At 40.7% G+C, this 14,140-nt stretch overlaps 1 protein-coding gene across 1 annotated transcript in view; it reads left to right on the top strand.

The window, feature by feature from the left end:
• The window catches only part of DLGAP5 (DLG associated protein 5), a 32,621-nt gene extending 19,614 nt beyond the window's left edge, over window positions 1-13,007 (top strand). Inside the window, exons 14-19 of the mRNA XM_083349573.1 lie at window positions 1,187-1,403; window positions 3,177-3,381; window positions 6,757-6,814; window positions 7,955-8,156; window positions 10,719-10,753; window positions 12,389-13,007. Coding sequence (XP_083205699.1) covers window positions 1,187-1,403; window positions 3,177-3,381; window positions 6,757-6,814; window positions 7,955-8,156; window positions 10,719-10,753; window positions 12,389-12,508 — 837 coding nt within the window. The 3' untranslated portion in view covers window positions 12,509-13,007. The remainder of the gene's footprint in view (window positions 1-1,186; window positions 1,404-3,176; window positions 3,382-6,756; window positions 6,815-7,954; window positions 8,157-10,718; window positions 10,754-12,388) is intronic.
• Window positions 13,008-14,140: the final 1,133 nt, after the last annotated feature.

Here is a 14,140-nt window from a genome sequence, read left to right as displayed (position 1 = left end):
CTGCACCAGTTGAAGCCTCCGGGTGGTCCTCAAGGGCAGCCCCATGTAGAGAGCGTTGACAAGCAGTTCCAATTTTGGAATTGTAATACATTTTTTTGGGGGGGGGAACTGCTTTTGTCTGTATTATTTATTTTTACTCCTATTAATAAACCATTCTACAGTAGTTGCCTGGATAGTCAGAAGGCTTGACTGAAGAATATGCCCTGTTGGAAGTATATTTGAACTTTCACACTCAGCCTCTTCACTATCCCGAGCAGAAGTAATCTTTTTCCTACCTGAAATACTGTCTTATCTGATGAGATATCCCCTGAGACAGACAAATCTTTTGGACTGGTGGGCACATCTGAAATGCTGAGAATATCTTGAGGGCACCCAATCGTAGATTGGGACAGAGTCACACATTCTTTTAGTGACTGCAGGAATGGAAGGGCCTATTCACAAAAGTTTGTTTACCCAGGAAACAAACTGGTGAAGCTGTTCTGTACTACTTTATCATTTTATCTAGACAGAGGTCATACTTCCCAGCAAAGCTTTCAGCAAAGATTTTCTGTTATAAATTGATTGGGAGTGGTTTTTATATGTTTTTAGATTGGTTTTTAACTTGCTTTTATTGGACTGGAAGTTTTTTGCCTGTTGTGAATTGCCCAGAGTTGATTAGATGAGTTGGATGTTTGTACAAATTTTAATAGTAATAGCATCAGGAGGATGGGGTTTTATTTTTATTTTTCTTTGGATCATATGCCCTACGTTTCTCTATGTTGGCAACGTGAAGATTTTGCTTGGTTAAGGAATTCTGGGAATTGAAGTCCACACATCTTCAAGTTGCCATGGTTGGGGAAACAGTGCCCTATACTCTGTCAGGCTACTCAAGATTGCATTACAATATCTAAGACAGGTAGGCAACCTTGGCTCTTTTATGACTCAGGAATTCTGGGACTTTTATGAGTCAGGAATGCTGGCTCAGGAATTCTGGGAGTTGAAGTCCACGAGTCATAAAAGAGCCAAGGTTTCCTACCCCTGGAATCTAAGATGTCATTGGAGTTGGGTCTATCGCTCCCTCTCTGACGGAGCAGTGTATGCGCGATGCAGTTAGGATCTCTAGAGAGGTCTGGTTGCATTCCTTGTCCCCTGAGTTTTTAAAGGCTGGCGATAACCAGCATTGCCAAGATACTTTTTTGATTTCCAGAAAAAGCCCATCCTTCGAAGAACAGCCAAAGCAGCAGGGGGTTCTGCCGAAAGGAGAGCAGCCAGAAAACGCCTTGCAGCTGTAAAAGCAGCCCTGAAGCACCAGAAGAAAGAAGGGCTGGCAGCAGATGCTTCAGGCCAAGAAACCCCAAATAAAGCAGACCGGATATTTGATGGAGGGTTTTTCCAAATTGAATCTCCTGCCAAACCCTTTCCAGGTCAGTCCAGAGCACTGCCTTTATGCAAGAACATACCGTATGTCTTACGATGATAAGTTATTGCAGTAGCTACATCTTGCTGACTCTGCATGAATTCCCGGGAGTTTACACAAAACCGTAAAACTTCAAAACAATTCATTTTGCTTCACTGTTCCACAGCATTAAAGATTTGAAAGCTCTCTGTTTCACTCTTTTCCTCAAGAAACATTAAGGAAGATACCATCCAGGTTTCAGAGGGCAAATTATTTCACAAACAAATATTCCATAAGAAATATCACCTTCCCTGAGAGTTACATGGGGTGGGGAATCTTTAGCACCTCCACCTAGTATATACAGTACATATTGGATAGATGGGTTTTAGTTGGAGCAAGCAGCTAGGTGACCAGACAAGTGGGACTTCACAGATAATAACGTTCTGATTGTATTCAAAACCCTGTTGACAACAAGTGCGGTGCCACAATAATATTGTTAGATGATTATGGTGTTTCTCATCCAACACTATGTAGCCTGCTACGTTTTGTACAAATTGTAACTTCCAAGTAATCTTGCCTAATACATTTTATTTATATTATTTTTCAATATTTGGTTTTATATTATTTTGGTTACCCACTTCAAGACTCTGGGTGTGGGTGGAGTATTCTACCTCCTAGGTGATGGGAACCATTAGGTCTTCAGATATCCACATCCAGAAACTAGGGTGCCTTAGAGCAGTTGGTAGCTAATCACAGTAGTCCTCAACTTACAATCATTCATTTAGTGACCCGGGTTAGAATTGAGACTGGGAAAAAAGTGCCTTATTTTTTCACATTTATAACTGTTGTAGCACCCCTATGGTCACATGATCAAAATTCAGATTCTTGGCAAATGGTATGTATTATGACGGTTGCAGTGTTGCAGGATCAAACGATCACTTCTTGTGACTTTCTGACACGCAAAGTCAGTGGGGAAGCCAGATTCACCTAATAACCTTGCTATTAACTTACCAACTGCAGTGTTTCACTTAACAACTATGGTAAGAAAGGCAGTAAAACTCACCTAACAACTGTCTTGCTCAGTATTGGAAATTTTGGGCTCAGTTGTGGTCATAGGTTGAGGACTACCTTATCAAAATTGAAGTAAGGAATTTAAATGGGAACAAGGTTGCTTTATTTCAAAACAGTTTCTTCAGTAGATACCCACTTCTCCCTTCGGTTTTTCATTGTATATTCTTGGCGAAGTTACATCATCCAAGCCCACATATACTATAAATACTTTTCTAACTTTAGGCAGAGCATTTGAGAAAGAGTTCTAAACTGTTGAGCAAGCTGAGCTTCCCAAGGGAGCAATGCTTACAAATGGAAGCTTTTCACTGAGAAGCTCTCACTCCAGCACATAGGTCAAAATCCTAATGTGGTATTTTGGCCCTTGCATTCAAGCTATGTCTGGCTACATCCAGATAAACCCTGGTTTAAATCCTCATCCAGCTGTGAAGCTTATTTGGAGAAGTCAGTTTAATCTGTCTCAAAGTTGTGAGGGAAGCTGAGTGAGACAGCTGGAGAATGCCTTACTATTGGTCAAATCTTCTGTTAAAACGTTTCATATTGTCTTACTAGAGGATGACTTAACCATATACGTGTGGGGGGGTACACATACACACACAGATTCATATTTTAAGCATTCCGCATCCTTTCCCCCCATATCTTCTGCAGATGTGGGGCCCAGAAACCAAAGTTTATCACAGATAACATATTAATAGAATACAATATTCAATTTCTCATCATCCATTGCCTACAGGCTGGACTCCGAAATCAGCCAACAGGATTTCCCGATGGACGACCCCAAGATCTGCCAATAAGGCCTTGCTTCAGAATTGTGCAGAGATCTGTGTTTTAAAGCAAGGCACATCAAGTACCTCCAAAGCCATTCCTCCTTTTCCAGATCCTAAAGCATTTTCAGATCTTCCTGGAACTGACCACCGTAGTTCCACATCTCAACAAAGGTATGCAACTAAATTGGCCCTTTGCTTTGGCTTGTACAGGAATAACCCTTCTGGGGAGATCCAGAGGAATCTCACAGCACAATTACAACTTTTGAGTTGCCTGAAAGAACATTGGGTTTTTCACAGCAAGATATTTCTTAAGAGCAGAGCAATTCTTGCATAAGGAATTCTGCCTTTAGATGAGCTCCATTTCAGTTTTATACCACAAGCATGCTGGGGCTTTTGAGCAAATGGCTGTTTCTTCTTTCTAGCCAGAAACTTATTTCTGCATCATAGCACTGCAAACTAAATTCTTAATTCCTCCATTACGCATTAGAAAATATAGCATAGATTTAAATTGACCTGAAACAGTGACTATAATTTTTCTGCTGATGATATCTTAAGTTTTTTTTAATTCTCCTGTTTTGCATTTCTAATCCTTCCAGCAATTATGTTAAAACCTAATTTTTATTAATCACATGGCTGATATTTCCAATTTTTCCTATGTTGAATAAAATAATATCAGGTGTTGGGAGTGCACTCAGTCTTACCAACATGCTGGGAGAAATTGCTATTAATGGTATCTTTCTTTTAATTCACACTCTAAACTTCAGTTTTGTCATAGTTTTCCAATACCTTGAAGTTTGAAGAGAGGAAGTTTGATATGTCTTTGTAAATCAGTTCAAGCTCCACTCAAATGGATATAGGGCTATTCCTGGTCATTGTAACATAATATACAATCCTCTGAATGCCAGGAGCTGAGAAAAATGAATGGGAATCTACCGCTATTATAATCCTACCTGTAGGCTACCCATTGATCTCTGGTGGGCACAATGGGGACAGAATGCTTGACTAGTTAGAGAACATAATTGTTTTTATGCTGTGATGTTTCTTTTTTTTTATTGAAAAGTTTTAAAATACAGTTTTCCTTTAAAAAACCCCCCTTCCCCCTCCCTGCTCCCCCCCTCCCTCCCCCCAACCTCCCTCCCCCCCTCCCTCCCCCCCTCCCCCCCCCCCCGACTTCCCAGAGCTAAATACAAGGTATATATATATAAAAAGGCAATCATAAACAACCATATACTAACAACTATAAATTCTAAAATCCATCACTCTCTAGCTTATATAGGATAAGACACACCTTAACAATATTAAATATATATAAAAAACTAGAATAAAAAAAAACGAAAGAAGACTTATTCGAATGCTACATAAAACTTCTTAACCCTATACTTGTTCTGGATAAACTCAATCCATTTTCTCCATTCCATAATATAACGTTCTTGCGAATGATCTTTCAAATAGGCCGAAATCTTCGCCATCTCTGCCAGGTCGGAAACCTTTAAAGTCCACTCTTCTATGGTCGGCAGTTCCTCTTTCTTCCAATATTGGCCTATCAAAAGTCTTGCCGCCGTAATTAAGTTCAACATCAGCTTGGTGTCCACAACTGTAGTGTCTGCAATTATTCCCAACAAAAAAAGTTGCGGACAAAACTTTATCCTCTGTTTAAAAATCTTCTGCATATTCCACCAGACTTTTATCCAAAAAGCCTTAACCTTCTTACATGTCCACCATATGTGAAAATATGTTGCATCTTCATCACCACACCTCCAACATTTAGGCTGATAATTCGGATACATACTTGCAAGCTTTTTAGGATCTAGATGCCATCTATAAAACATTTTGTAAAAGTTCTCTCTTAGATTTTGAGCTTGAGTAAATTTTACGTTCCTCACCCAAATCTTTTCCCACGTGTCCATTGTAATAACTTCCTGGATGTTTTGGGCCCATTTTATCATACAATCCTTAACAAGCTCTGTTTCCGAGTCAATCTCTATCAATGCAAGATATATCCGTTTAATATGTGCTGGTCCCTGATTTCTAATCTGCTTTATCAAATTTTCATCAGTCATTGTAAATCCATTTTTCTGGTCTTCTTTCCACCTGGCCTGTAATTGAATATATTGAAACCAAGTTTGAACAACCTTCTCTTCTCGCAAGAGGCTATATGATTTCAAACACCAAACATTCCTTTCCAGGCTTAAAATCTCCTTGTACGTAGTCACATCATGTTTGAAACCAGCATGTATATTTTCTATTGCGTGTTTTGGAATTGCCCACAATGGTATCTTGCTGCTTAGCTTATGTCTATACTTCTTCCAAACTCTCAGCAATGCCTGTCTTAAAATATGCATCCTAAACACAGTATCTACCTTCTTATCATACAACAAATATGCATGCCAGCCAAACAACAAATCATGGCCCTCAAGATTTAATAACCTCAATTGTGTCAAATTAATCCAATCGCTTATTCCTACTAATGCAGCAGCTTCATAATATAATTTAAAATTAGGCAATTTAAGGCCACCTCTCTCACGAGTATCCTGCATAATCTTAAGTTTAACTCGTGGCTTTTTCCCTGCCCACACAAATTTATTGATACCACGCTGCCATTCCTCCAAGTTAGAATCTTTCTTAAGAATCGGTATCATTTGAAACAAAAATAAAAATTTGGGCAGGACATTCATTTTCACTGCTGCAATCCGTCCCAACAAAGACAATTGCAATTTTTGCCAACTCTCCAATTCTTTTTGAATTTTCCCCCATAGTTTTTCATAATTATTTTTATATAACTTTGTATTAGAGGGCGACAAAATCACCCCCAGATATTTAACCCTTTTAAAAATCTCAAATCCAGTTAATCCTTCTAAGAGAGCCTTCTGTGAAACTGTCATATTTCTAGCCAAAATTTTAGTTTTCTGTGTATTTACTTTAAATCCAGAAACCTTCCCATATTGTGTTATTATTTCCATCAGGTCCACAACAGAGTTCTCTGGCTGGGTCACTGTAACAACCAGATCATCTGCAAATGCTCTCAATCTATAGTCCTGATCTCCAACTTGTATCCCCTTAATTTTTTCCGAATTCCGAATTTTAACCAATAATATCTCTAAAGTTAACACAAATAACAAGGGCGATAACGGACACCCTTGCCTTGTGCCCTTCTCAATATTACATGCTGCTGTCAGGCTGTTATTAACTATAATTCGGGCAGTTTGTTTTTGATATAATGCCCTAATTGGCTGTAAAAATTTTTCCCCAAAATCCATTTTATCTAAAACTTTCAACAAAAATTGCCAATTCAATTGATCAAAGGCCTTTTCAGCATCTAAAAAGATTAGCGCTGCAGAGATCTGGTTGTGCCTTTCCAAAAACTCTAACACATCAACTATATGTCTCACATTATTTTTCATTTGCCTACCACTAATAAACCCCGTTGCTGTGATGTTTCTGTGCGTCCTATTGGTGTATGCAATTTGAGCATTTGTAATTTTAAAAGTTTTTAGAAACTGGAGCGATACAGTTTCAAATCTGCACCTCTTGGTTTATTTTCTCCAGTGGCAATCAAGCAACAGAGGAACCGTGTGCTAAAACAGACATGGCAGAAAGATCAACTGTAAGTAGTAGTATCTTCTTTTAGCATGTCCTTCTTTCATATCAGGATGTCACAAGATTGTTTTCTGTTGCTTCAGAAATTGGGACTGCAGATTTTGCTGACAGTGGAAACATGTCAACCCCGTTAGGGAGACCAGACCAGAAAATCAAACTCCACATGAAGACTAAAACTATTTTTATTGAGATTGTTTATAAGAATCTTACAAGTCATCCTGCTTTTTATGTTCCATTGGATCAGGGAGGCATCCCTCTGAGCCACTTCTAAATATTAACTTGTTTCTCAAAACGTAATAAATGGTGTACAATAATAACACTCTAGAAAATAGTGGCTGTCTTGTTTTTTTTTTCATATAAAGGGGGGACTATGCAATGAAAGTAAAACTATTGAGTTACCTTCTTTTTTAATCTTTAACTTAATGAAAATGAAAAGTTTATGCCAGACATGTCAAACACAAGGCCCGGGGGCCGGATCCGGCCTGCAAAGTGGTTTCATTTGGCCCGCGAAGCCATCCTGGAAACAGTGAGGGAACGGCCCCCACTGCCTTGGCCCTGGCCCAGAGACCCTCCTCCTGCCAGAGACCCTGAGATCTGTCCCACTCCTGCCCAAACCCCCATAGGCACCCTTGATGTGAATGATGTAGAGCTGGCCACGCCCACCCAGTAGGCCATACACACTCTAGCCACGCCCATCCTGGCCATACCCACCCGGCCCCCTGAGGGCAACCACAGTGCTGATGCGGCCCTCAATGAAATTGAGTTTGACACCCCTGGTTTATGCCCTTGCATAAGTGCCAGTCAGTGGTTTAAAAATATCTTTTCTGTCATTTTTCTGTATTCTAAAGCAAGGGTCCCCAACCTCCGAGGCGTGGCCCACTACCAGGCCTTGAGCAGTTTGGAAACGGGTTGCGGAGGTGGTGGGCAAGCACACAGACCTCTACACTTGTGCAAGCAGTGGGCGCACATGCCCACCGCTTGTGCAAATGGAGCTGAAGCGCACGTGCTCTTGCCCACCGCTCACACGGAACCATCTTTCCTCCCGCCAGTCCGCAAAGCCAGAAAGGTTGGGGCAACTCTGTTCTAAAGAATGAGCCATCTTCAAGCTCCTTTAAGATCTTTGCTTTATCTTCGCTTCTAAATCCAGAATGGAGAAGCAGCCAGCTGTGACAGGAGCTCATCCTCAAGTGACATGGATGTTTACCCATTTAAAAAAGAAGAATCAGAAATTAGAGATGAGATGAAGCAGACTTCAACAGATGAGGTCAAACAGAGTTTTCTCAGTCCCACAGAGAATTCTCAGGCTGCAAAAACTTGTGATCAAGAAGAAGTACGGCTTACTCCAGAACGTAAGTAAAATTTGTGTGGATTTTCTTGAGATAAGTGGTACAAAGTCATTTCGAAATGAGATGGTCAGCAAATAAATTAAGAAAGAAAGGGAATTCTTTGGCAATCTTATAATCAGATTGTATAAGAATTATTTGGGAATCAAGTTTTCAGAGCTGTCTTTGTGTTTTGTCATAGATGTCTAAGTTATTTGGTCCTTTTGCTTCAGGCTGCTAATAAAAGCTGATGGCTGCAATTTGGGCATGCGTTTATATGTCCTCACTGCAATCAGTATAGAAACCTTTTAAATTATAAATAATAATGTGTTAGAGATATATAAGGTAAAACCAGTACTAAATAAAGTCCTCTCAGAATGTCTGCATAAATATCACTTATTTCAGTTGGAAACTTCCAAATAATATAATTAATATACGATCAGGTTATGGGATCTCCCATTTTCTGCAGCAACTGGAATCTAGAGTGATGTCCGGCTATCGACCCAAATTTTGGGCCAGATATGTCAATGACACGTTCACTATTATCAAACGACAAGAAAGCTAGTTTCATGCAGGAACTAAATTCAGTATTTCCGGATATCCAGTTCACAGCGAATGAGGAGGCCAATGGCAACCTGGCTTTCCTTGATGTATTCGTCAGTCGCCAAACTCCACATGACGGTTTACTGGAAAGTGACCCACACGGATAGGATGCTACATTATAGAAGTAATCACCGGGTATCGCACAAGATTGGCTGCATCCGTACATTATTTAAGTGCATAGATACGCATTGTACCACGAGGAGAGCCAATGATAAAGAACGTGCCCACCTATACCGAACATGTAGGCGCAACGGCTACCCAGCTAACTTCATTTGGCGATACAGCAAGCACCAGGAGCACCATAGGACCCAAAATAAATTGACAGCTGCAACCTGGACAACGATACCATACGTCCGTGGTAGCGAGCCTATGGCAGGCATGCCACAGGTGGCATGCAGAGCCCTCTGTGGGCATACGTGCCGTCGCCCCAGTCCTAGGCCTTCAGCTGGGTTTTATAAAAATGTTTTCGCTTTAGGCCTTCGATGCCGTGTGCCCCCCAAAAAAAGTTCAATCAATCAATCAATTTCAACTTCTCGCAGGAAAAAAAAGGATCTCGCAAAGTTGGAATTGATTGATTGAACTTTTTAGTCCCACCCAGTCTGCCGTTACCATTGCAACCACGCCCACCCGGCACCCGATAATACATAAGTGAGTTTTGGGTTGCAGTTTGGGCACTCAGTCTCCAAAAGGTTCGCCACCACTGCCATACGTCAATGGGGTATCTGAGGCGACGGCACAAATATTGGTACCACACAATATCAATGTGGACTGCCAATGTAATTACATCAGACAGGCAGCCAAACGGCTCAAGACTAGAATGCATGAGCACAAGTTGGCTGTCAAAAGGCACGAGCAATACTCACAGATATGGACACATGGTCAACAATAACCACTCGTTTGACTTTATGGGGGCGGAGGCCATCACCCAAGACACCTCTAAGGGAGGCCGCTTGCTCAAGGAAGCCTGGTGGTCGGATGCACATTCAGTTAATCGCCATATAGAGCACTTACTGGCTTACCGAGCATTAAAGGCACATGAACAATGAAAAATACTGCCCACACTCAGAGAGAAGGGGGACAAAAAAGACCAAAGCCATGCGACCCATGCAATGGAGAGAACGTCGGATACACAGCAGTCTACTGAGGTTGGAAGATAGGAGAAAGTGAGGAGTGATCCAGTGACAACTCCCAACGATCAGATGCGGACGGGGCAAGGAACGAGAGGGCTGCGACCTGCACACGCACTAACGGACGGGCCAGCAAGGATGGGATTGACTGGCACGGGCAGCGGAGAGCAGGAACGGTATGCGAACGCAACGAATGCATTGAAGTGGCCAGCCAAAGGACCAGAGGATGATCGGCAGACCTACATGGTGGAATGGCACGCATGTCACCAGACCAGGGCACACGGCTACTTGCAGGAACTACGGGGGGTGGGGGGGAATCAGAGGAAGGTCTGGCAATAGCCTTAAACAGCCGAGCGCAAGCAAGGCAGGTGGAGAAGAAGGAGCCCCGGAGTCGGCATGTATACCAGCAGACGGGGTACAGCAAAAAGAAACTGAATTGACCAGGATGGGCCAAATAAAACAGGCGAGGAAGGGGGCAATGAGAGGGGGAAGGATGGTAAGACCAAAATGCGAACAAGGAGTTGCGGGGCAGTCAGAGCAATTACGGTTGGCTAGAACAGACAGGCCTATTACGCACTCGATGAGTAGAGCAGAGTCGATGAGGCTTATATAAGCAGACTCTTCGGCTTCCAGCGTTTACTCTGATGACGCCGGCAGAGGACCGGTGAAAGCTAAGCCAATAGATAGTTGTTTTTTTGCCAATTGTTTGTTTTTATTGTTTTACTGTTTTTAGCAATAAACAACTGTTTTTATTTATCCCAGAGTTCGAGGATTTTGTATACATACGTAATTAATATACTATGTATAACTTAATATTCATTTTAAAGTACTTCTCTGAAAATGAGATTCTGTTTTCCAGGCTTGTCCTGTGATGATGGAATACTAGATGTCCAGGTAAGTCTACTTGAAGTCAGTTGAAGAACCATTGGATGTTGCTTAAAATGTACAGAATTACATTTTGGAGATAAATGAATCATTAAATAAATGTGTTGTTATTTAATGATGTATTATCTCCATGGTAACTTTGTGATGGAAACCTCTGTAGGGATAAGGGCTCATGGATCCATATATATGAGGAGGTATCCATGCAAGTAGAAACTTTGCATTGTCAAAATTTCAGTTCATATAGAGTCCTCTTTGTATGACACAGTTTCAACATACACAGATTCATACGATACGTACAGGTTTTGGGAGGTAGGTTGTGTCACAGGCATGACACCAAAGGCAAAATTTTAAGGTAGTCCTTATTCTGGCTACCTATTGACTTTTCACAGTAAAAAAATGCCTGAGATTAGTTTAGGTTAAATATATCTGTTTTTATTGTAACAATTAGAATGCATAACCAGAATTTACCAGCTCCAAAACTAACTGCTTACTAAGGATGATTTATGGTGCACCTCAAAAAGAGCACATGAAGCTTTTTACTCTCGTCTAGCTTTATCCTTTCTTACAGTAGCATCCATTCATTGCCTGTATGACTGTTTCATGATTGTTTCATCAGCAAAAAGTGCTGGGGCCCAGCCCCAGAAAAGCTTACATTCCGAATCTGAACATTGCAGGGAAAAGGGAGCACAAAAAACCAGTTGGAACCAAATGGAGCAACAATTCTTATTCCGTTTTCTCTCATTTGGTATCCTTCGCCTATCTTGGATTACGGCTCTCAGCATCTCCAGATAACATGGCTGTGAGCACACCTGACTTCACCTGGGACAAAACTATTAAAATCATGATACAGATTCCACTACGGAGTATCGACTAGGAAGTAGTATATGAATCAAAGAACCCTCGCTGCTCTGTCAACTTAAAGTTGGAGATGAGTGCATAGATTTACAATATAATTGCAGTCATTGTAGTGAGTCCTCAGGTATGCAGATCATCTGCCAAGTGAAAACGGTTTAAACTTTTGATCTGCTAAAGCTGAGGGTTTAAATATCTGATAGTAGCAAATTTTATACTGTAACTTTATCCTGAAAGAAAAATACGTAACTATCCAATGGAACTCAGACTGGAGATTTATTTATTTTTACATCTGTCAACCTGTTTACTAAACAACTTGTTAGGCTGGTTTGGGGGGCTTTAATAATAATAATAATAATGAGTTGGAAGGTACCTTGGCGGTCATCTAGTCCAACCCCCTGCTCAGGCAGGAAACCCTATAGCATTTCAGGCAAATAGCTGTCCAGTCTCTTCTTAAAAACCTCCAGTGTTGGAGCTTTCACCACTTCTGGAGGAAGGTTGTTCCACTGGTTAATTGTTCTAACTGTCAGGAAGTTTCTCCTTAGTTCTAGGTTGCTTCTCTCCTTGACTAGTTTTAGTAACATTTTTAGTAACATGTAGTAACATTTCATAAATTAACACTATAAGTAAACATTTATATACTTACTAAAATTGGAACAGAGGGGTGCTCTTAAATTGCCTCAAAACCTGCAGCAAATATTTCTATCTGAAAGCCACAAGAAAACAGCTTGACGGGATTTTGGAAGACTTAAATTCTAACTATATATTAAATGTATTTCTTTTGTCCCACAGCCAAATCTGGATGTCAGCCTTTTCTTCACTCCTTTGAGAAACAAGGCCGAAAAACGTGTTTCAGTTGATTCATGCAGCAACCTTATTGTATTCTCTCCTTTTCCAGACAAGGAGAAATAAGTTATTTTTAAAATCTTAATCTGTGCATGTAATCAATAGGTGCAAAAACGGCAGGAGATTTCTTTTCCTTCATAAGTTTAGTTCTGTTACTAAATTGAACTGCCCTTGCACAAGTATACTACTTCTGGAGAAGACACGCATGGAGAATATGAATATTAGATTGTTCTGTGGTCTGTATCTTGAATCTTTAATGCAACTGCACTTGAAGAAAATGTTTATGAATTGGCTTAACTTGGCTTGACCAGTTAAAATATTTTGGAACTCAGATGTGAATAGTAAGTTGTTGTTTGTCATTAAGTGTGGCAATGAGTGTGGGAGAGAGGAGAAAAAAAAAGTATTTTATGGTATGTGGCTGCTGCATTTTAAACGCTGTCTATTTTCTTTACTCTTAATAATCAAATTTACACTTCAGTGTATAAACCCAATTATTAAAGTTCTGTAAACTAGAATAATCTCTTATGTGGTGATTTGTATCTGCCTCCTAGTACACTATTCTTTCTTCAGCCATTTCCACTTAGATGTATTTATTTTTAAATCAGAGTAATTAAGTAAAATATTAATTTAAATACTTGCTTTAAATCAAGTTTTCCACTAATACTATTTCTAAAAAGTTTATGTAGATGTGATGTGTAGATGTACCTGTATTCTTATTTTTATTGCCCTGTACACCGCCCTGAGTCCTTCAGGAGAAGGGCGGTATATAAATCAAATAAATAAATAAATAAATCACTGACTCATAACTGAGTAGTAGGCCAATTCACACATTATATTAAGTTATGATTACAGGTAGTTCTCAATTTACAATCACAACTGAGATTGGAATTTCCATTGCTAAGTGACAGAAGCCACTAAGGTCCCAACTGCTATTGGTAACTGAATCCCACAGTCTTTAGGTAAGGCAACTTCCTACTGGCTTCCCACAACCAAAGTTGATGGGGAAGCTGACAGGGAAGTTCCAAGTCCCAGGTAGATAAGTGGCTGCTGCCAGCTAGAGGAGAGAGCAAGGGGATGTAAGGGAGAATCCATGAGATGTGGGGTGTGTGTGTGTGTCAGGGAGGATGCATGAGAGGTGCCATGAGAGTTCAAGCTCTGCAACTAGCTAATGTAGAGCAAGTGTGGAGGAGCTGGGAAGGGGGGGGGGCTTAGCCAAGCAACTTGTAATCTTATCTGCCAGCTTCCCCAATGACTGAGGAACCCAGGAGGGAAGGTTGCAGATGGCAATCGTGTGATCATGGGCAACAAGTGGTAAGTGTAAATGGGTTGTCTAGCATCCAGATCATGATCACATGGCCATAAGGGTTCTGAGAGACTCTGAGGATCATTTGTAACCATCATTCAGCATTGTTATTATTGCAAAAGGTCACTTGGCTGGGTGCTAGCAATACTAAGTTATAAACCAAATGTGGACAGTTCTACTAAGCCTCTAAGAGTTACAGGGCATGTCTGCTAATACTGTATATTGATGTCACTGAATGAAAGAGATGAAAAATGCTGTCTTTTATGAGCGTAAATCAAAATCCTTATCTAAGTGCCATGTTTTTGTGTAAAGTGACATGAAAATCATTTTTCACTCACAGCTCGGCCGAGGCCCTAGTGGAGGCCTGGGAAAGGACGGCCACTGAGGCCCTTGAC

Source organism: Vipera ursinii, assembly GCF_947247035.1.
Source record: "Vipera ursinii genome assembly, chromosome: 1".
NCBI lineage: Eukaryota > Metazoa > Chordata > Lepidosauria > Squamata > Viperidae > Vipera > Vipera ursinii.
The sequence above is the reverse complement of the archived record's forward strand: the minus strand, read 5'-3'. Positions and strand labels throughout refer to the sequence as shown.